Genomic DNA, 22,646 nt, shown 5'->3' with positions numbered 1-22,646 from the left:
CCACATGCACTGTGCATGTGCTGCAAGTTCTAAAACTGTAAGTTGAGGTCTGAAACACTCCCAAAATTTGCCTGTTTCTGAACCATATGTCTGTTTTTCAAAGTTACATACTTCAATGTTTACTGTGGCCGGCTCAAGTTTCAGCTATGCTGATGTAGACGTACTGAGTTGGTGATCATGTTTTGGATCTTTGCACGGGCGGCAACATTTTCAACATTATAGAAGGAGTTGTGCCAAGCTTTGCGGACCGCCAAGCTGCTTTCATAGCTCGAGTACTCTCTATGCACCTCGATATATTACCCTTCTGTTTCAGGCATTACACAATGAACATGTGAAATCCACGTCGGGAGCTTCAATATCGGTAATGTTGACTCCGACACAGCTCTGGTGAAACCATCTTGAGCACGTACTGCAGGCAACCCACCTAATATGCTGTTTAAAGAAAGCATGAAAACATTTATTGCCTTATGAAAAATTGAGGCTTGGTAGTGAGTGGTATTTTTTTAATGTGTCTTTTTTTAATGTAGCAAACGATTTTTTTTGACACGGAACATGATTTCGAAAGGGGGAGGTGCTGGTTTGTGGAGACCACATAGCCATCCTTGCCGTCTGCAGATCATGAAAATAGTAGTTGTTGATATAATATGCAGACCCTGCCGTTGTTGTTAACACCCACCAAAAAAAGAACGTCCACGCTTATTGGAGGCGTCATAATTTGAATGTGATCGTCTCATGAGCAAGGGCGGATCCGGGGGGGGGGGGGGCCAAAGGGGGCCATGACCCCCCCCCCCAAAAAAAAAAAAACGAAACCAATTTTTTTTTTTTATGTGACATCGCAATAAAGGCAGACAATGAGTACACCACCATCTTTTCCTCCAAAAAAAACATAGGTTAAAGTTGTCAGAAATTGCCTCAGATCGCACCACAGAGCATCTAGAATCCAAATTTTTTTCGGGGCCCTTAAGCGGGCCCCGAACCCCACGCCGTAATTTTTTTGACCCACTTTCTTGGGGGACCAAATTTGTTTTGGCCCCCCCCCCAAAAAAAATTGTGTTCTGGATCCGCCCTTGCTCATGAGGAATTCATTCTAACACCTACGGAATACATTGCTACCAAACACATAGCCATATACGTGTATATAATAACTCCCGTTTGATACCAAACACTGTAAAAAGTCAAAAATTGACAACGGTTTATGCATGTGGGCTATGCTAAGAAAAATTGTTCATTGCAACCAAACACATATGCCCGTCATGTTCCTGTCCACTATCAACTTCACAGTGCCCGATAAAAATCACCGGTTATTCCATTTCACGTGCTACCATGCATGCAAGCACTGTTCGACCGATTTTCCATGCCGTTCCTTCGGGCAGTGTCAGATTGTCACGTAGCAATTTCAGCTCAACTCGCGTCTACTCATTACATACTTCATCATTAGGCCAAAATAAAAAAGTCTCCGGTTTGTGGTATGGAGCTTGCCCAAAAAGTTTTTACCTGACTTTTTTGCTTCAAATGTCGGCTGATGACTACAAATGGTGCCCGACTAAACTTAGTGCAAATATATGGGAGTCCAGAGAGGCCACATAAAGCTTGTTCTCGATCATAACCCCATCTAAAAACACGTTAAAATTGTGCAGCAGCTCATTGATCTACATGACGCCCTCCCATGAAATGTTCCAGTCCCCCCAGCGCCCCCCCCCCCCCCAACTGAAAAATTCCCGGATACGCCACTGATATCAGACGTTTACCGGACAGTGCTCCTTGGAGAAAGTTTGAAAGACTATAGATATCCCTCTACCAGATTTAAATACATCTCGATTTAGTGACAAGAACAGTTGCCGTCTGTGTGTGCTGATGCAAGATATACTATAGCGCACATTATTGTGCATGCACAGTACATTTACATGAACATACATGTACATCGTTATATTTTTGTACTCACTTTCGATTGATCCTTTCTGGATGACCTCTTGTGATATCGCATGCAACGGTAACATATATTCTGTAAAAAACAAATGACACTCAATTACTTTCTATATACGTGTGTATGTTTCTGTGTTGCACAGGAAAAAATGCTCCTGAACTCGTTCAATGTTGATAAGACAATTTTCAGTTTGTTTGTACTTTGTACTGCAATTTCTTGTGTTTAACCAATGATATTTGTTTTATTGACTTAGATTCTTTGCTACTTAATAAAATTCTACTGTACTGATAAAAATACGATATTTCCCAAACGAACTTTTTCCAGAACATTCCGTTTTCCCCCTGTAATTTAGCTTCAGATACAGTTCTCGCATAAAAGTTACAAATGTATCCACCTATATGTATTGTCTAAATATGTCTTTAATCTTACTGTAAATCTTGAATACACTGTTATTACCAATGCCTTTAATGGGTACGTTTCACAGCAGATAGTTCCTTTTTATTGATATAACTCCAAAGTGGAAGCATTTTACTGCACACATATAAATTATGCACGTGTTTAGTGAGGAAATCCCGACCTAAAAAACTGGTGATTATGTCATCATTCTAAAGGGCACCCTTAACGGAACACAAAATAGTGTTTGTTTTCTTTAATTTGAAAACAATGAGTTTAAAATTGACCAAATTTTACCTTGATATTCTTTAACGTGTCAAGGTTTCAAATTCATCCATTACAATTTTGACATTTGCTTCCAAATACTGTGACGTCATCAACCCGGAAGTTAGGTTTTATTAAAACATACACTTATATTTCCATATTACGTTATTTAACTCCACAATTAAAATTTAACTACTCCGAACTAAATCAGTATTTACTTCCCTCGTTTCTTAATAATGACGTCATCAAACTTGTGTACGTAGAATGTTTACTGAAATTTACCTCACTGTTATTTTAAGATACATTTTTAAACAAAATAATTGACTAAACTGGAAAGGATGTAATTTCGTGAATTTTCCTTCTTACATATACATATTCATAACTGAACTTGTCAGTGTTTATTGAAAAAATGCCTGAACACTGCGTTTGTAACTCAACAAACGCGAACCTCCAGTTTACAACATCTCCAATCATATTTACTATTTATAAAACAGGCAACCGGAAAAGTTGTATGAAAAAGACATTGTGTCATATAATGTATGCGTACAGTGTGTTTGTGTTGCCTGTACATCACCAACTTAATTACTTTATTAAATTGTTAACAATAGGACAATGTACAGGGATCAATTAACTGACAATACAATAATGTATGTTGTCATGGATACGGCGCACTGATGAATGGCCATTGAAATCATCTTTGCATCACATTCAATTAGATAAGCTGTACATCAACTGTCTTAATTGTAATATACTAACATACACACCTTGATTACAACCTCGTCACCGCTGACGTTTTCAAATGGTGTCGCCATGATTTCTAGTGCCTCTGCAGCGACATTATCTTTGCTGCCCCTCCTGTAATGATATCTTTAGTATGTTTAATCACCATACCGATGATAGCATTTCTTAACACTTTCCCTTCATTTGCTGCTGCATTAACGAAGAAAAAGACCACCTATGATTGTTCCTTCTTTTTCCTCTTGTTGGGAGTACAACATGTGAGTTTTTCGATATGTATTATACTTGTACAATCATTTAAAACATCTTAAACAAACACACCATGAGTGTCATTAACGTACACAACATTTGCCAATGATTTGGGAATGATCTCTCCAACCAAGAGAATGGTTTTGAAAGAACCAAAGGTATAAATTCGACGTTCCTGTCAGTATGCTCTGACCGTCTTCAGGAGTGCTGAAACTCTACTTGACATCTCTACTGGATGCAAATTCACACTTCTATTTCGAGTTTAGGCACTCTCCTGAAGACGGTCAGAGCACACTGACCGGTACGTCGAGTTTATACCTCTGGTTCTTTTCAGAACTATTCTCTTAGTTGAGAAATTATTCCCACACGGTGTTTCCGCAAGCCATTCTTTCATTAGTATCTCCACCATTGAAAGCCTCAAATCTTATTTACCATTCGATTGCATACAGATTAGCTTTAACATTTATTTTGCTACTGTTATTGTGATAGTTATTGTGATTGTAATTGCATACATTTAGTTTGTATCGTGACCTTGTATTCTTTATGTTTTCTTTTAAAAATTGCCAGAAGATGGTGCAGTTTTGAGTTTTGCTGCCATTTTCTTTCCAAATGGAACATGCACCCTTTGGACCTGAGCTTCTGACTACTAGCTTCCTAAGTTACAATCATTTCTTACCTCCTCCTGCCCTGCGGTACTGGCTCCTGAAACAGATTCCTCTGTGCTTTTGGTTTGCACGCCGTTTTCCTTTTTCTAGTTCCTGTATATATGTAAAAATAAACATCACATTTTGTTTAATTACATTCATTGCACTAATTCCATTCATTGCAATTGTACTTTGATAATGTTGAAACGAGATTATCGAATCAAGTGTGTATATTGTAATGCATTTTACGGAGATTGAATATTTGAAACAAAAATATTCAAAGATTAAACTCAAGTAGGCCTACATGTACATGTATACCTGCCCTGATCACCTCTTTCCCTTTCCCTGAATGTTGATTTGGTGCCTTATCTAGTGGAAAAACAATCAGGAACAATTTCAGTGACATTGCGTCAGAAATCAAATTCAATAAGTTTGCTTTCAACTAGATCTTTCAAAAAGTCCACAATCACCAACCTGTTGTATTCATGTCTTTCAAATTCCCCTCATTGCGATTTGATCTGTCAGTCTCCTTGTCTATGGAAAGAAATAAAAGTGCACAATATCCGTGAAATTGCATCAGAAATCCAATTCAATAAGTCTGCTTTCAACTAGGCTAAATATTTCCAAAAGTCCACAATCACCAACCTGTTTTCCTCATGTCTTTTCCCTCCTTCAGAGTTGATCTGTCAGTCTCCTTGTCTATAGAAAGAAATCAAAGTGCACAATATCCGTGAAATTGCTTTAGAAATCCAATTCAATAAGTTTACTTTCAACTAAATTTTTCCAAAAGTCCACAATCACCAACCTGTTGTCCTCACGTCTTTTTCCTCCTTCCGAGTTGATCTGTCAGTCTCCTTGTCTAGGGAAAGAAATAAAAGTGCACAATTTCCGTGAAATTGCATCAGAAATCCAATTCAATAAGTTTACTTTCAACTATATTTTTCCAAAAGTCCACAATCACCAACCTGTTGTCCTCACGTCTTTTTCCTCCTTCCGAGTTGATCTGTCAGTCTCCTTGTCTAGGGAAAGAAATAAAAGTGCACAATTTCCGTGAAATTGCATCAGAAATCCAATTCAATAAGTTTACTTTCAACTAAATTTTTCCACAAGTCCATAATCACCAACCTGTTGTCCTCATGTCTTTTTCCTCCTTCCGAGTTGATATGACATTCTCCTTGTCTGGGGAAAGAAATAAAAGTGCACCATATCCGTGAAATTGCATCAGAAATCCAATTCAATAAGTCTGCTTTCAACTAAATATTTCCAAAAGTCCACAATCACCAACCTGTTGTCCTCACGTCTTTTCCCTCCTTCCGAGTTGATCTGTCAGTCTCCTTGTCTAGGGAAAGAAATAAAAGTGCACCATATCCGTGAAATTGCATCAGAAATCCAATTCAATAAGTCTGCTTTCAACTAAATATTTCCAAAAGTCCATAATCACCAACCTGTTGTCCTCACGTCTTTTCCCTCACTCCAAGTTGATCTGTCAGCCTGCATGTCTAGGGAAAGAAATAAAAGTGCACACTTTCCGTTAATTTGCATCAGAAATCCAATTCAATAAGTCTGCTCTCAAGTAAATATAGATTTTCCCGGACAATTTTGGAAAATGTGTACATGAATTTGTAAAAGAAGCATTCGTTTTCGTGCGAAATAGAATGAACGTTCCGTATCCCGGTTTCTATTTAACATTTGATCATTCTATTTCCATGAAGGTGCATTCAGTCATAACAAATCAGCGTACGATTTCCCGAATGTGCACTGAATTTAGTATATTTACATTTCATTTTAGCGGCAAATCAAGGGCACATCCGCAAACCTCTTTACCTTTTAATTTATCATCTATCTATTTCGCTAAAAGTGCAGCCGATTTGCTGCGCAGTGTTACTTAACGTATGCCTGGTTAGGCATTTGAAATCATTTATGTGTTAACAAAAGTATATGAGGAATGTTTGATTGAATGTTTGATAATTCATGATGATTGAACTAAACCAAGTGGTGTAGCCTTTTGAAACATACCAATTATTGTAATAAATCCTATATAAAAATAAGGCTGAAGACACTCGTTCTTTTTTGCTCAGCATTTGCCACAATCGCATCATATAACCAAGCAATCGAACTGATAGAACGAGAGAGAACTTTAAGAAATACAGAAAGACTTTAAAATACAAATAAGACAAAGAACCATCAATAAAAAGTTCGCAGATATCCCCTGTAATATGACACGTGATATTTCCCTTTACCGTCCCAATAATATGCCTACCTGAATATTTTGATGGATTTTGTTTTGGTAAGATTTATATCTTTTAACATTTCATTTGCCTATTTCAAATAGGCCTTTGTGTATATAAGATCAAAAACAATAATGATCAGTTAGGCTTGCAGTACATTGATATATTAATGATTCAATTAAAGCTGTATCATGATTTCTATAGGTCTCTATATTTTTAATGAAATTGAAAGCAGAATATGCGAATTTAAATTGTAACATATGAAAACGAATGTTCAATTTAGCCCGTGTCACAATATAACACCGATTTTCTGCGAATTGGATTGCACATTCGTTATAATGGGCAACGCATCCGTCAAACCGAAAGCCTAATCACGTTTTTGTAATCATTTAAATGAAACATTATGCACATTCATTCATTTGAATGAAGCCAAAAGACATGTAATGCTAGTTTTTGCAAAAATGAAACCAGGATACACGTCGTTCTCAAATTCAGCGCCAAATTGAATTTATGTTTTACAAATTCAAATGAACTTTTTTCAAAATTGTCCGGGAAAACCTATATTTCAAAAAGTCCACAATCACCAACCTGTTGTCCTCGTGTCTTTCCAATTCCCCTCATTCAGACTTGATCTGTCAGTGTCCTTGTCTGGGGAAAGAAATAAAAGGGCAAAATTTCCGTGAAATTGCATCAGAAATCCAATTCAATAAGTCTGCTTTCAACTAAATATTTCCAAAAGTCCACAATCACCAACCTGTTGTCCTCACGTCTTTTTCCTCCTTCCGAGTTGATCTGTCAGTCACCTTGTCTAGGGAAAGAAATAAAAGTGCACAATTTCCGTGAAATTGCATCAGAAATCCAATTCAATATTATTCTGCTTTCAACTTAATATTTCCAAAACTCCACAATCACCAACCTGTTGTCCTCACGTCTTTTCCCTCCTTCCGAGTTGATCTGTCGGTCTCCTTGTCTAGGGAAAGAAATAAAAGGTCACAATTTCCGTGCAATTGCATCAGAAATCCAATTCAATAAGTCTGCTTTCAACAAAATATTTCCAAAAGTCCACAATCACCAACCTGTTGTCCTCACGTCTTTTCCCTCCTTCCGAGTTGATCTGTCAGTCTCCTTGTCTATAGGGAAATAAATAAAAGGTCACAATTTCCGTGAAATTGCGTCAGCAATCCAATTAATAAGTCTGCTTTCAACTAAATATTTCCAAAAGTCCATAACCACCAACCTGTTGTCCTCATGTTTTTTCCCTCACTCCGAGTTGATATGTCGGTCTCCTTGTCTATGGACAGAAATAAAAGGGCACAATTTCCGTGAAATTGCATCAGAAATCCAATTCAATAAGTCTACTTTCAACTAAATATTTCCAAAAGTCCACAATCACCAACCTGTTGTCCTCACGTCATTTCCCTCACTCCAAGTTGATCTGTCAGCCTGCATGTCTAGGGAAAGAAAAAAAAAGGGCACAATTTCCATGAAATTGCATCAGAAATCCAATTCAATAAGTCTGCTTTCAACTAAATATTTCCAAAAGTCCACAATCACCAACCTGTTGTCCTCACGTCATTTCCCTCACTCCAAGTTGATCTGTCAGCCTGCATGTCTAGGGAAAGAAAAAAAGGGCACAATTTCCATGAAATTGCATCAGAAATCCAATTCAATAAGTCTGCTTTCAACTAAATATTTCCAAAAGTCCATAATCGCCAACCTGTTGTCCTCATGTCTTTTTCCTCCTTCCGAGTTGATCTGTCAGTCTCCTTGTCTATGGAAAGAAATAAAAGGTCACAATTTCCGTGAAATTGCGTCAGCAATACAATTCAATATTAGTCTGCTTTCAACTTAATATTTCAGAAAAAGTCCACAATCACCAACCTGTTGTCCTCACGTCTTTTCCTTCATTCCGAGTTGATCTGTCAGTCTCCTTGTCTAGGGAAAGAAAAGGGCGCAATTTCAGTGAAATTGCATGCATTAGAAATCCAATTTTATAAGTTTGCTTTCAACTAAATATTTCCAAAAGTCCACAATCACCAACCTGTTGTCCTCACGTCATTTCCCTCACTCCAAGTTGATCTGTCAGCCTGCATGTCTAGGGAAAGAAAACAAAAGGGCACAATTTCCATGAAATTGCATCAGAAATCCAATTCAATAAGTCTGCTTTCAACTAAATATTTCCAAAAGTCCATAATCGCCAACCTGTTGTCCTCACGTCATTTCCCTCACTCCGAGTTGATCTGTCAGTCTGCATGTCTAGGGAAAGAAATAAAAGGTCACAATTTCCGTGAAATTGCATCAGCAATCTAATTCAATAAGTCTGCTTTCAACTAAATATTTCTAAAAGACCATAATCGCCAACCTGTTGTCCTCACGTCATTTCCCTCACTCCAAGTTGATCTGTCAGTCTGCATGTCTAGGGAAAGAAATAAAAGGGCACAATTTCCGTGAAATTGTATCAGCAATCTAATTCAATAAGTCTGCTTTCAACTAAATATTTCTAAAAGTCCATAATCGCCAACCTGTTGTCCTCACGTCATTTCCCTCACTCCGAGTTGATCTGTCAGTCTGCATGTCTAGGGAAAGAAATAATAGGGCACAATTTCCGTAAAATTGCATCAGCAATCCAATTCAATAAGTCTGCTTTCAACTAAATATTTCTAAAAGTCCATAATCGCCAACCTGTTGTCCCCACGTCTTTTCCCTCACTCAGAGTTGATCTGTCAGTCTCCTTGTCTAGGGAAAGAAATAAAAAAGCACAATTTCCGTGAAATTGCATGACAAATCCAATTCAATAATCTTGCTTTCAACTAAATCTTTCCAAAAGTCCACAATCACCAACCTGTTGTATTCATGTCTTTCCAATTCCCCGCATTGCGACTTGAACTGTCAGTCTCCTTGTCTAAGGAAAGAAATAAGCGGGCACAATTTCAATGAAATTGCATCAGAATTCTTACTTAAGAAAGCGGAGCAAAATGTCTCAGGTTTAATTGGAACCAAAATCCTCGAAGTCCAAAATCTCCAACCACTTCTAATCCTTGTTGCATGCATATGATTTTCAATGTGTTTGTCCTCATCTGTTAAACATAGAGGAACAAGCTATAATAAAATGGCCAAAATGGATATTTATCAAGTGCATCAGCGTTAACAACCGTACCATGTGCAACGCACATTACTTCACTGTCGTCACATCAAACACTCTGATTTAAATTAACTATAGGCCTATTTCTAATCGAGCTTGGCAAAAAGCTTTTAGGATAAACTTGTTTCGTTTACAGTTAACATACAAATACTCACAAAAATACTATTATTGTAGCACATTTTAAATGTACTGTTTACAGAAATATTGTGTAAAACTATAGCAGCTAGCCAACATGTTTCATGTACATGTACTAATGTGATACTTCCACCTATACTTTTTTCCTTGAAATACATGTTCAATGAGAACGTAAGTATTGAAACAGGTTCTTCACACAAAAGCATGTAAAGTGTCATGGCAGGCAATTCGTCCCCAATCGTTTGGACTCTGCCAAGATTTTTGACTATTAAATTCGGACAAATTAGGAAGAGGGATTCGTAACATTTCAGATGGTCGTGATTGATAATTAGAAAATGTGATGAGGTGACATACATGAATTACTGACTTACCCATTACACCATCAACAGAGTCAATATCGTCCTGCACCTGATCTGAAAAAATAAACAAATTAAAATTAATAAACCAACACCAAGTTTACCAAGAAACGAAACGATAACAATCATTTCCCATGGCTCCCGATCACATTGTATTCACCACCCAATGCCATAAAAATAGTTGTGCATCCGATTACATGGCATTCGAAAATAGGGTAGGTGGGTAGGGATTTGTTTTTTGTTTTCGCAATATATTTTGTGTACAATCATAACATGGAGGCGTCTGCGTGTGGTCGATGTTACAAGGTCGAAATGTATGGTTGTGGGTGGTTTTTCATTCTCCCAATAAGTTAATAAGGAGAGGGGCTGTCAAAATAGTATAAGTAGGGAAACCGGCCGGAAACACAATTATAATGTTTTTGCCCTATAACTTGCAACATGCATAGAACATCTACACGGCACAAAAATACAGAATTGAGTGTGATGTCATGTATAATGTTTATAGTGTCTGTTCACGCGTCATATAACTCAGCACCGATGTTTCCAGGAACATTTCTAAATTAAGCAAGCATAATTACCTGCGGTTGCCTCACATCCAGTCTGTACTTGGAACACTGTCATCAGATGGTACAAAAAAGAGTATTAGTTTCGACAGGGAACACATGGAACGATATATAGGTAATGCGCCTAAGGCCTATCGACGTAATGGCTTTCTTTACATATGCGCTTTCCTATAGGGAGCAAAGTCGGGACGCCATACGAAGTAGGGACCATCTACCACATAGAAAATCGCGAGACGTCATTACAAAGCATTCTCAAAATGTCTCTGTTTGTGTAACTTCTTTTTTGATAGAGACAATTTGTCTTGCACAAATAATTTCTCAACAATGCCAATTGATCCCGCAAAAGGTAATTTATATGTTTGTTTTCAATTGAAAACATGCACTTCATTAACATGTCTTCGCTAAAATATTATAATTTGGTACGTAACTCCCTCAATTATGAAAAAAAGGAATGACAAATACTATTTAAGTTGTGTATGATTCGGAAACACAATTACACATTTATTTCACAACTATAATTAGTGAATTGTTTTCTAAAGGTGTAGTCCACCATTTGTAATTTGTGCATTTTTTTACTTTGAAGCAACAAAGTGCTCAAAATCGAAAGAAGAGTTCTGAAAAACTAACCTGATGAAGTTTCAGCTCAGCTTTAGCTGTATATTTCAAGCAAATCAACTACTAGGATCTCGATTTCAAATCAAAAGTTGCTGAATCATGTTTTCAATTGGGCCTGAATTCAGCATCCGATACACGTTCTCACTAGCACTGAGTTGATAATTTCCTATGGTGCTTCTTAAGAAGCACCGTGGGAAAGGCCTTCTTTTGTTGATTTCTTTAAAATGACAGCTTGCCAGAAAGAATAATTTTACAGGGAGTTTAGTCCCCTTACTATCTTTGAACCAAGTATGTTTTTCAACAATAATTACCCAAGTTTCTTTTTTTGGATAGCTGCAAATGATGGACTCTGGCTTATACGAAATATAATCAAAATGTAACTGACAGACTTACCCTTTTCCAACTGTTTCAATTGCTCATTGGTGAAGCGCTTGAAGGGAATGAAGGTTGCAAGTCTATTTTTCGGATGGGTGGAATTTGCACGTGACCTGCTAATTGTGGTGTGATTTGAATCTGTATTGAAGAAGGCCTGAACCTTGTCAACAATCATCAGGTCAGTCTTTATCGTGTTCCTCCACACCAACTTGGCTGAATGTGGAATTTTGTGGTCTTGCAAGATTGACATCAACCCGTTCAAATGGAAGGCTAGTCCTGATACAACTGAGTGCTCCGATTTGATTTCCAGGCGTGGGTTGATGGCGAGGAGGAGCTGAAATAAATAAACATAATATCAATACGTACATCTGCATTCTTGATCGGTACAATTTGTATTTTATTGATGAAAAAAAGAAGTGAAGCACAAATTGATACAAAACCAATTTGGCCAGAAAAAGAAATACAATTTGTAACATGGAAAACTATATAAAACAACAAATATGTATATATGCAAATCAAGACCAATTAATAACAAACAATAATGTCTTTTCCGACTTGCGGTCCAAAAAAACAAATCAAAAAAATAAGAATAAGCTTACCTTCCCCACGCACTCAGCATCCGTGGCCTTCAAAATGACCGTTGGAATGTCAAACTCTGGGTGACTTGGCGATGAAAGGGCTGAAGGTGAATGGCTCACTGGATGAACAGTCTGGTATCTCTGTATACCATGCGGGGCGATGACCTCCCTTAAATGCACCTCAGCCGCTTCCACTGGTACATTCGGAAGGGAAGCTCTGGCAATAAGCTGAAACAAAAGACAAAATAAATTTAAGCAGCACGTATACAACTACAACTTAACAGTGAACAAACATGCCTTGAAGTTTTGCATGGTGGGTGGAAAAAGATAAAGAGTAAATTACTGGTTACGCCACAGTTTCTTCTTGTGAAAATGTGATTGTGAAGAGAACCGGTTGGTTGAGTGTAAATTGACGTTTGGAAAATGTGCTCTGTATATAGAATGTTCTCTTCACAATCACATTTTCACCGGAAGAGGTGTTACCCACAATGTACTGTACCTAAGTAAACAATTATTAAATAACAGTAAGGTTTTGAAAAAAGTGCTTGCTGAAGCAGGGCAACGCAAGGGTTCATGAGCTATTTGCCTCCCAGTCACACCATTTCTCTTAAAATTATTTGATGTGAGTGTAGTGCTGTGGCCTCGTGGTTAAGGGCACTGGATTCATGGTCTGTGGGTAAAGCTGCGGGTTGTGGGTTCGAGTCCAACCGTGGTCACGGTACGTGTGCCCTTCAGCAAGGCACTTTGTCACTCATCGCTTCTTTCCCCCCAGGGGTAAATGGGTACTGGTGAGGGCAGAGATGGTTATTGTGATTGATTTAGCTTGCATGGCCTAACAGGCAGCATCGAGCTGTATACTCCCCAGGGAGCTGAGATGGTATTTGGAATGTTAAATTGGCCCAATGATCATGGGTAATAATAACACTGTAAGCACTGTGATTTAGTGTACTAAAAATAGCGTTCTTAAATGCCGATTATTATTATTATGTAATAACACCCTCATAAACGTTTCATTTATATCGCTTTTTCTTCAAGTGATTTGCGTTTTCTTTGTCTTTGTCTTAACATTTCATCTGGCCATTCAGTGGCGCAACCGGGGTGGGGGGGGGGGGGGGGGTTTGCCGGGGGAAGCTTGAACTCCCCCCCCCCCGGAGAATTTTTTTGTGGTAATTTGTTTTTTTAGACCCACAATTTGACCTTGGTGATATGTATGAGGCCTGTTTTCGACTATTATATAATTTTTTTCTAGGTCAAAATTTTGTGGGCAACATTTTCGGGGAAAAAAGGAGCCCCCCCCCCAGCCCAATCCTAGGTGCGCCACTGCGGCCATTGGCTGGGGAAACGGAACATACAGCATAAGCAAAGTTATTTTTCCCAACACATTATTAATGCGACAACGGTCTAAGCTACAATTCTACAAAAATATAGAAGGAAAACACGGTCTTCCAAATTTACATACAGCTTCTGTTACGAAAAGCAGCACAGCATAGCACAAGTAGATTCTATCCTCACACTCAAGACCCTTCGTTGCCGATTGAACTTTTGACTTGTACTCGGTGAGGATATTGAAGCTGTTCTCTGCAATGTCTCTGCCCAAGCTTATCAACACAGGCAAGGTATGTACCGCGCAGTCTTCGATCTTGTTGCGATGCAACTCTGCTTCACTCTGGCGAGGGCCGCCCTGCCTGTTAGCCTTTACAAAAGGGACCATAACTGCTCGAGACATTGCCCTAATAAAAAAAATACAGTTATTACTATTACATTACTGAGGCATGCCCTAGTTAGCAATCATTGTCTAATGCTACATTGCAAAATGTGGCCGCCAATTGGATTTGACATATTATTTTCTTGGCCTTGTGCTTTTCTTGATAATGTGGCACCATTACTTGGAAATAACATTTTAAAGCGCCTTCATCTTTAAAACGACTAATGAAATATTATAGATGTCTCGATTTTTTTTGATGGAATATCTAATTAAACTCACAATCAAAATAATAATTGCTTAATTAACAACTACATTTGAACATTTGTGTTGCTGGGTGTCAAGTCCAAAATGCACGGGCATTATTGTCATCTTCAAGTGAAAATTCCAGCGGCTAAAATAATTAAGTGGTATCTATTTATTGAATTGAGATTTTGAAAGTTTTTTGTTGGGGACGGTGTCGCGCACTTCAAACTTGGATGCATTTTTTTATTCGTTTTAAATTAAAAGGCTGGATTGGCATATGAATTTATCACGGTAATACTAAATATGTACAAAATACGTAATGTTTGGCAACTTTTTGTGTTCTTGAGTAAACAACACTATACCAAAATGCAACTCAGTCACTACAATATAGCAATTAATGCAGTAAACGTTAACCTATATAGATGAGAATAAAATCCTGTACACGTACCTAGCATTGCCGGCAAATTTGTCGATTGCAAACCAATTTGCAGTGAAAACAGGGCAGGTGCGTGGCTCGTTCTCCCCCGCACAAGTTGCATCTACTCCTCCATTGAAGTACTTGGTTAGCAGCGACTCAATGTCCTTTCCCTCCACGTCGTCGATCATGACGGGAAAGGAGGAGCTTGATGTTTGTCTTGGCAAGTACCGTTCACGTGTATAGCCCAGAATACGGTGCAGCCCCATCATGCGGGATGCCATGCGACAGGCAGTTGTTTTTCCTGTTGACGAAGTGGAATGTTTTTAGGATCGGCGGTGGCGGATGGGGGGGGGGGGGGGCATATAGCCCACTTGCTTAACCCATACTTGCAGTCCCCCCCCCCCCTCGTTATCACCCAACACTTATCATGTTCTTTAAAAGGTGTAACTGATGTTGATGCTTATGCCTTGGCCTACACAATATTGACACTTACAAGTATTAAAAGGTTTTAATAATGAATAAATAGATAGTATATTCAGATTCAGTATTCAACAAATCAGGTGTGCCGACACAAATTACACCATTGCCAAAATGCAACAGGGCTTTCAGGATTACCCAGACCATGTAGTAGACGTGGGTGCTCTAAATGTCTCTTGTTATTTCAACACCTCTCCAAAAACTCTTATATGGTTTGATACAAAATTGCATATAGGGTGAGTATTAAAATACCCAATTTGAAAAAAAGGATATTTGTAAAATATTCGGCCTACTCCATTGCACCAAAAAAATCATAGGAAGTAATTTTAAGCGATTTTTAACAGTGACAGTTGCGCGTAATTTGCATACTCTATAACCAAATAATGTCTGTTTTGATAAGAAGATCACAAAACTCGACAGCAGTGCCCACCACGGAACATGCCTATTAATTGAGTACAATGTATAATGAAACGTGGACGTGTTATCTGTAATACTCACACAGCTAGCTTCCAATGGCATTCCATAGACAGCTATAAGACCTCGGTTCTTGTAATTAATAAAACGTTCATAACTCCGGAAAGCATGGATCAATTTCAGTAATTTTTGGAGATGATTGGAAGACGACGCTCTTACAGATATTGGTGTTTCAAATCTAATTGCGTTGTAAAATAAAAAAAAATTAAAAAATCCCTAATGCGGGTTAACTCGCTTTTGACTCATCCTGCACGGATCAACACAGGCTATACTAAAATGATTCATAACAAACCTGTGTTTACGTCTCCCACGATTATTGGGATCGGGCAGCATTTGAACGTGTTAACCACTGTCTCGTAGTGCATGCACATGCACACACTTGCTGTAAAAGATGCAAATTATACCATTTATTGTTGGGAAGATGATGGCACTAATTAATAAACTTTGAAATGGTGTTGATTTAAAAGTAGCACTATTGTTAGTCAATTGACTGTCATGAAATAAAGCATTGCAACTTATAAATCTTCGGTATCATTGATTTAAAAAACCAAGTCAAATTTATCATACATCATGGAATCTGCCCACTGCGTATATGGCCAGCGGCGGTAGGGGAGGGGGGTCTAAGGGGGAATTGAACCCCCCCCCCCACACACACACACACACACACAATATATATTGTAAAGACTGCCCTTTTCTATTGCATTTCAGTATTGAACATGCGCTCATGTTTTGTCACATTTTCTTTTCAATAATTTTTAAAAGGTCGGTTTGGAATAATCAAGAAATATTACCCCCATTTCTTTTACATGTAGTAAGATGATGCAAAAATTGCAAATGTTTTAATATTGACCAGGCACTTGTTATAGGTCATTGTCATGTTCAGACCAAATTACTCAAATAAGAATGAAATTAAACAGGATTTCGGAGTTAAAAATGAAGCCTATCTTAATCCTGATGATGATGAAAATACGAAGACACAACAAGACAAATCTAACTTAAAATATGTCACTTTTAAGTCCAGTTCAAGTTAAAGTTTATTTTCATGTTTTTAAATAGGCCTACAACTTACAAGACCACGACAAAAAGTATCCATGTCAGAGTGCCGGGAAAAAATGTTAGAAAGGTACATGCTTAAAAAATAGCATGGTTTACATGGTTTACTTCAGATATGTAGGCATTTACTGAACTCACCGATTGCAAATATAGCAGATAAAGCATTTTCATGCAGAGATCGGAAGAGCACATCAAACACATCGTGCAGCTGCTCTGTGGGGGCCTCGAACGAAGGTGGAAGCTCAAGGAGTTGGCTGCCACTGGATGCGCCGCTCAAAAGGCTGTTAACCCACACGTATTTTTGATCATGTCGACTGATCACCTTTCCCTTTCCGTCAAGCTGCATTTCAGGAGACAGCATCCAAACATCTGCGCCGGGCTGCTTTCCAATGCAGCTCGCCGCAACTTTGTTCATGCCGATGTTCTCTGCCATGCACCTTCTGCATACAGCATAACGAAAGAGGCAAACAAAATTGAAAGTGTATTTTTGGGGAGAGGATCTCATTATTAAACCGCTGGTGACGATAGCGGTATGTTTTTGAGCTTTTCACCAATCCGTCTATATTCTTGACAAACCGTGATGTATTCGTAGAGAAACCTCAGGACAGTCGTGGCTATCCGTCCTGAAACCGTATGATTAGTGCATTTTGAGAGGGCCGATTTCTCCACGAATCTCATCGTGATCGATTGATTCTTCTTAAACCATGGATATATATGTAGCTCCAATCGTGAATGTGTGACTTGGGCTTTACAGATTTTTGTGCCGATGAACCTCCTCCCCCCGCCCCGCCGAAAATTTTTGGATCAGCCACTGCACTGGTCTGAATTTTTCATGCATGGTCGTGGTACTTCTCAATAAAGAAAACTTACTCATGGAAGCTTCTCATTTCCTGCATGAAGAAATGACGTAAGTCAGTCGTACTGAATGAATGGAACAAGCCGCCAGCACCGTCACCTTGGCTCCCGAAAGAGTGGGTCAGTTCGGAGGAAAATTTCTCGATGGTGGAATGAATGGCAGCTGTTGTGACAAAGCATGTTCTGTATAGGAAGGAAGCAATGACTGTATTAAGCGACGATATGAGCTTGATAATGGATATTTGACAGATCTTTGACAGGGAAAAGGAATAACATTTCTTATGTTTGGTAGTAAAATGAAATCTGTTTGTTTGTGGGCATGCTCCATTGCTCTTACAATGCATGCGGGACTCGATCGTATAGTTCGCCGGCGCGGCCCGGCATCGCGGGTTGGTCGGGCGCAGGACCGGGCCAGTTGATGGTCAGATCGTCTAAAATGAACGTGAACAAAGGTGATTATACTCAAAAGTATAAAGTTGATCTTCCTTTACACCGCAATGAGTTTATTAGTGTACAAAGTCGGAGGACAAAGTCGGAAGACGGTGCCACAAATATGGAGCAAATGCGTGTTGCTAATAAAGGTGGATAATCAAATTCGAATTACCTTGTCACATTAACCAAGGCACTCTTGACTTCGATTTGGAGGCCACTCTTCGTGCCTGCTTCTATAATACCCTCCACAGTCATGGTAAAGGTAGCCAACTCCTTCTTGTGGGTTTTTTTACCAGCACGCCGAATCTTCCATATTCTGTCCTCTTTCATTTCAAAGTAATCTGGAAAAAAAAGAACGTTAAAAAGCATCAGTGTAAATTAGAATTGATAACGCTGTAAACTAAGACTAAAAACCTAAAATCAAAACTAAAGCATAAAAAAAAACAAGAAACTGTGAATCAAGAAACTGTGACTTAAAAATTAAAAACCAACACAGTGTGAATTAATGACCTTTAAAGTTAATAAAAATCAATTATTCTAGCAGACAAGACGCAAGCAGGACACACCAATTAAGGAGGATGGTTCAACTGATAATGAAAAAACTGTGAAATGTAGGCCTACACTGCTGGTGTGCTGGGTAAAACCATGGAGGAAGGAATAGACTATTCCTTCCTCCATGGTAAAACCATGTTCCTTCCTCCGTGGCAAAACTAGCTTGAAATGTGGCTTGACCATGTGGCAGCTTCTAGGGGGACTCGTGGGCTTAAGTAAACAAACAGAAATGGGGGAAGTGACAATCTAATTAAGTAAAAGTAAATTTAGTTTCTCTTCTAAGGGGAGCTACTCCTATTTAATGCACTATGACACTTCAAAAGTACTATAAGTTAACTCGGCCCTGCCATACATGCATTTGAAACTACTTTGATAACGACACAAATTCATACTTTTGAAAATCAATCGGGGCAAACCTGAACTCAACCTTTCCGTGCCTTAGCAGAATAATGAAGGATATTCATTTTGTTTTTGCCAGATCAAATGGGTTTCAACGATGCTGTGGCTAGTCATTAAGTCCCCCTTCCCCTTCCCTGAATAAAATCCATATGCTTTTCCAGCATGTCATGAACTTCGCGTCTATTTATTTTTTTTATATTTGATTATTTTCTTTTAGTGGGTACTGGGCATGCCCATTGAGTCATTTCAACTCTTTGTCACAATTAGGTGATTATTTCATTTCACTTTTTGGTGTGTGTGTGTGTGGGGGGGGGGGGGTTACATTTGTTGGTTTATTGTTTGTTTTGTTTTTGTTTTGGGAGTAACCAATTATGTACTAGTACTACCTACTTCAGAAGTGTTTAAACAGAGGTTTAAACACCGTACCGCGTGACCGTGCCCTCAACCAATGTGAATGGTCAAAAGTAAAACTGTCCCTTTATCTGTATATGGACGGGCCGCATACCTCTTTCATGAATGAGCGCAGCAACTGACACCCCCCTCCCAAAAAATAGCATAACAATTCAGGTCATCCTCCTGCAAGTAGGAGGGGCACGGTACATGTATAACAATGAAGCTATATCTATGATGTAACCAAACTTTCAGGAGATGCGAACGGAATTTGGGTAATGCAACAATGATTACCAAGGGTTAAAGGGACGCTTGTTCAAAGGCCTGACGGTTATACGCTAGACTACAATTACCAACAAATCATGCGTGGTATCAGTTGTGACCATTAACTTGCTTTTCCGACATTCCTTTAACCAATTTCAAAGCTTGTCTTCAGTATCACGGAATGCGTAACAGTACACGTTGACGATGGTCTTCATTACGTTACTTTCTCCCAAAACGTGATCTGACCCCTATCATGCCTATTAGTATGATTAATCCCTTGAAGCAGTTAGCCTCACCACAGGTGTCCAACCAATCTCTTCAGGTTTGTTTTCTGCCGGCTGGATGTACTTTTGGCAAATACATGTACAAGAACACTCAATGCTATGGCACTGCATGCAATTTAAAAAAAAATCTAAATTATCGTCGTGTAAGCACCAATTTCAGCAACCAAAAGGTGAATGTTGTTAAATTGCTGGGATTATATGCCAAAAAAGGGAAACAACAACAACAACAACAATAACAGCATTCTAAAAAAAAAAACTCCGTCATCGTTTCTAAAATATTCCAATCACTTTGTACTACATCAGTCTTTTAAATTCTCTGTAGCACTGGCAGCATAATGTTTAAGAGTCATCACTAAGTTGTGTAAATTGCGAACAGGATTTTCAATTTTCAGAGTTTGTTTACCGTGATTTTATATTTTTGAACCTTGCGCAATTAAGACGCAAGGCTGTAAGAATTTTTTTTTTTTATAAACCAGAATATATATTACTATAGACAAACCGAAAAGCAAACATTGCACTGACCGTTCTATTCTGTGTAAATCCATGTAATTCAGACCACGGCACTGGGCATAATAATATATGCGCCATGCGCTAAAGGAGGCGCTGAATTACTATACTACTACTAGTCATTCAGTCAAGCGATGGTAAATTGTTCAACGCTGGTGATGTGCGTTCAAGGAGCTATTAAGTTCAACCTTAAAAAGATAATAATCTTTCATGAAGAGAAGACTGTATTTTTTGAGAGTAAAAAACTGAAAACTCGGGTCCGTATAGCAGCTGCGAGAAAACCCATATTTGAATTCACGCATGAGCGATTACGTGAAACACTTGCATATAGTGTATTGTTGGATTAGTAACAAAATGTAGCTTTTCCCGGCCAATTTTCTAAAATGTTCATTCACTTCTGAAAAACGGTTATTCATTTTCGTCTATTTAGGAATCGCTCTGAACATGTCTTTCATTTTGGCTACTAGAGAATTCGATTCCATTTCAGTGCAATCAATTAAGTGACATCTTTCGGATCTTTTCATTCAGATTCGTTTACAAGACTTCTTTTTCCTTTTGAGAGGAAGATTTTAAACACCGGCCATACTTTATCACATTTAGTTTAAGAATGCTCTGTGATGAAATCCGCTATGTTAAGTTGAATGAGAAATACGTAGGCCGTCTGTTTCTCAAAACCAAATGTACGGACAAAGAAAACGATTGAACTTTCGTGGAATTGAAATGGGATTAAAGACGTGCATTCAAATTCAAACGAAAAAGGGATTACAGATTTTTGTGAGTGAATGAACATTAATTGGCCTGGAAAACTACTCATGCGCATCATCGTTCAACCGTATGAGTTCCTCCACGGGTTCAACCGTCAAATTTAACACACACACACACACAACACCAACTACAACAAAAACAAATAGAAATTTAATTAAACATCGATAATGCATTGATTCGTTAATAATGCGACGGATATTTGTGAATCGTACGGGACATATCATTTCATTATCTTAAACAATTGAAGTCGAACCAAGGAGAAATAAAACACACTGGTGAAATAACGGACATGCTACACAGCACAGACTGGGCCCGGTTTTGAACACTGCTGAAAGGAAAGGAAATCAAAACGAAACGCTCCACCTCACCGACCATGCCGACAATTGCAACACATAAAAAAATTCTCACCATCTTCTGCCATCTTCACAGCACGCTCTTCAACGTCGACCCTGAAATCTGTGAAGGTGACTTTGCGACCAAACTGCGTCTACTATGTGTCCCAAAAATAAAACTTGAAAGTGTGAGCATAGAGCAAGAACCTTGCTCTATGGTGTGAGGCTGCACAAAAAAATATATAGCAACAAATTGGAAATGCGCGACGTAGCAGTGATAGCTTTGGACGAGAAAAGAATGCAATGCAACAAAGTTACAATTCGAAGTTTGTCTCCATGAACACAGACACGCTAGAAGCACAGATCAGAATGACAGAGCAAAGACAGTAGGTTCAGAAGGGCACGAAGAACATCTTATGTAACACTCAGTCCCGTGGGTCAACTTTGATTTTTTTTTCCACCCTCCTTCAGATGTAAATGTATTCACTCGTACCATACCCCCGCCCTGCAAACAGGGCGCTCGTATACGCTGATGAGCTTCACAGAATCTGATAAAGGAAGTGGAGATGGCATTCTGGGTAATTTCTCACGATCTATGTGTAAAGCATGCATCATGCAGTCCATGCAGTCTGCAGCTGTTTGTGACCGCAGTTAGCCAAAGCGCGCAAATGCTATCCTTATCATGGAAAATTGTACACATGTACACAAGTGTTACAGGTTTTCCCACATTATTACACTTTTCGACCAAAAAATGATAAGCATGATAATAACAGAGTGATGACTCACTCTTCCGTTTAAAACCTTTTCAGGGGTTGTGACGGGCAATTGATTTGCAGGTCACAGGTCACGCAAAATGTATCCACTTAGCGTAAATCCATCAGCATGTCCCGGCCCAGCGTCCTGTTGGCAGTGCGGCCGGGCCGGGGTATACAAACGAATCAGATGTAATTACTGAAACAGGCTCAGATGAGTGATCCACAGGAAGTGTTACATAACACATTCCTATAGCCCACGCTATATTATCGCGATTGAATCGCGTCAACGCAGCTTGTGAAATGTTGTCTAATTAGGGCCTAATGTTTATTCATCTGTACAATTTTTTTCTGAATAGAACAAAGGTGTCCATCTCAGTTGACGATGCAAGAAAAGTCTTCAAGAAAACTGCGAGAAAGAGACAGGCGCGGATCCTGGGGGCCAACATATACGTCAGAACATTTTTGTTTCCTTAACATTCCTGAAATGAAATGCGACCCTCAAAAATTGGCGTCAATCGCTTGTCAAAGGGGGCGGGG

At 38.7% G+C, this 22,646-nt stretch overlaps 1 protein-coding gene across 1 annotated transcript; it reads right to left on the bottom strand.

Moving 5' to 3' along the window:
• Positions 1–4,678: 4,678 nt before the first annotated feature.
• On the bottom strand, positions 4,679–21,669 carry LOC119736571 (uncharacterized protein DDB_G0284459-like). The gene is made up of 32 exons (XM_038210586.1): positions 21,431–21,669; positions 18,034–18,202; positions 17,445–17,612; positions 16,713–17,014; positions 15,814–15,903; positions 14,601–14,871; positions 13,664–13,934; positions 12,226–12,432; positions 11,645–11,960; positions 10,652–10,687; positions 10,089–10,130; positions 9,283–9,342; positions 9,123–9,176; positions 8,963–9,016; positions 8,803–8,856; positions 8,643–8,696; positions 8,482–8,535; positions 8,322–8,375; positions 8,158–8,211; positions 7,999–8,052; positions 7,838–7,891; positions 7,678–7,731; positions 7,517–7,570; positions 7,357–7,410; positions 7,195–7,248; positions 7,029–7,088; positions 5,498–5,551; positions 5,338–5,391; positions 5,178–5,231; positions 5,018–5,071; positions 4,858–4,911; positions 4,679–4,746 (listed from the first exon to the last, which is right to left on the bottom strand). Exons 1-32 carry the CDS (start codon positions 21,441–21,443, stop codon positions 4,679–4,681), a joined length of 3,045 nt encoding a protein of 1,014 aa, XP_038066514.1. The 5' UTR covers positions 21,444–21,669.
• Positions 21,670–22,646: the final 977 nt, after the last annotated feature.

This window comes from Patiria miniata, unplaced genomic scaffold (genome assembly GCF_015706575.1).
Source record: "Patiria miniata isolate m_02_andy unplaced genomic scaffold, ASM1570657v1 HiC_scaffold_3, whole genome shotgun sequence".
NCBI lineage: Eukaryota > Metazoa > Echinodermata > Asteroidea > Valvatida > Asterinidae > Patiria > Patiria miniata.
This window is presented reverse-complemented; position numbering and strand designations above follow the sequence as displayed.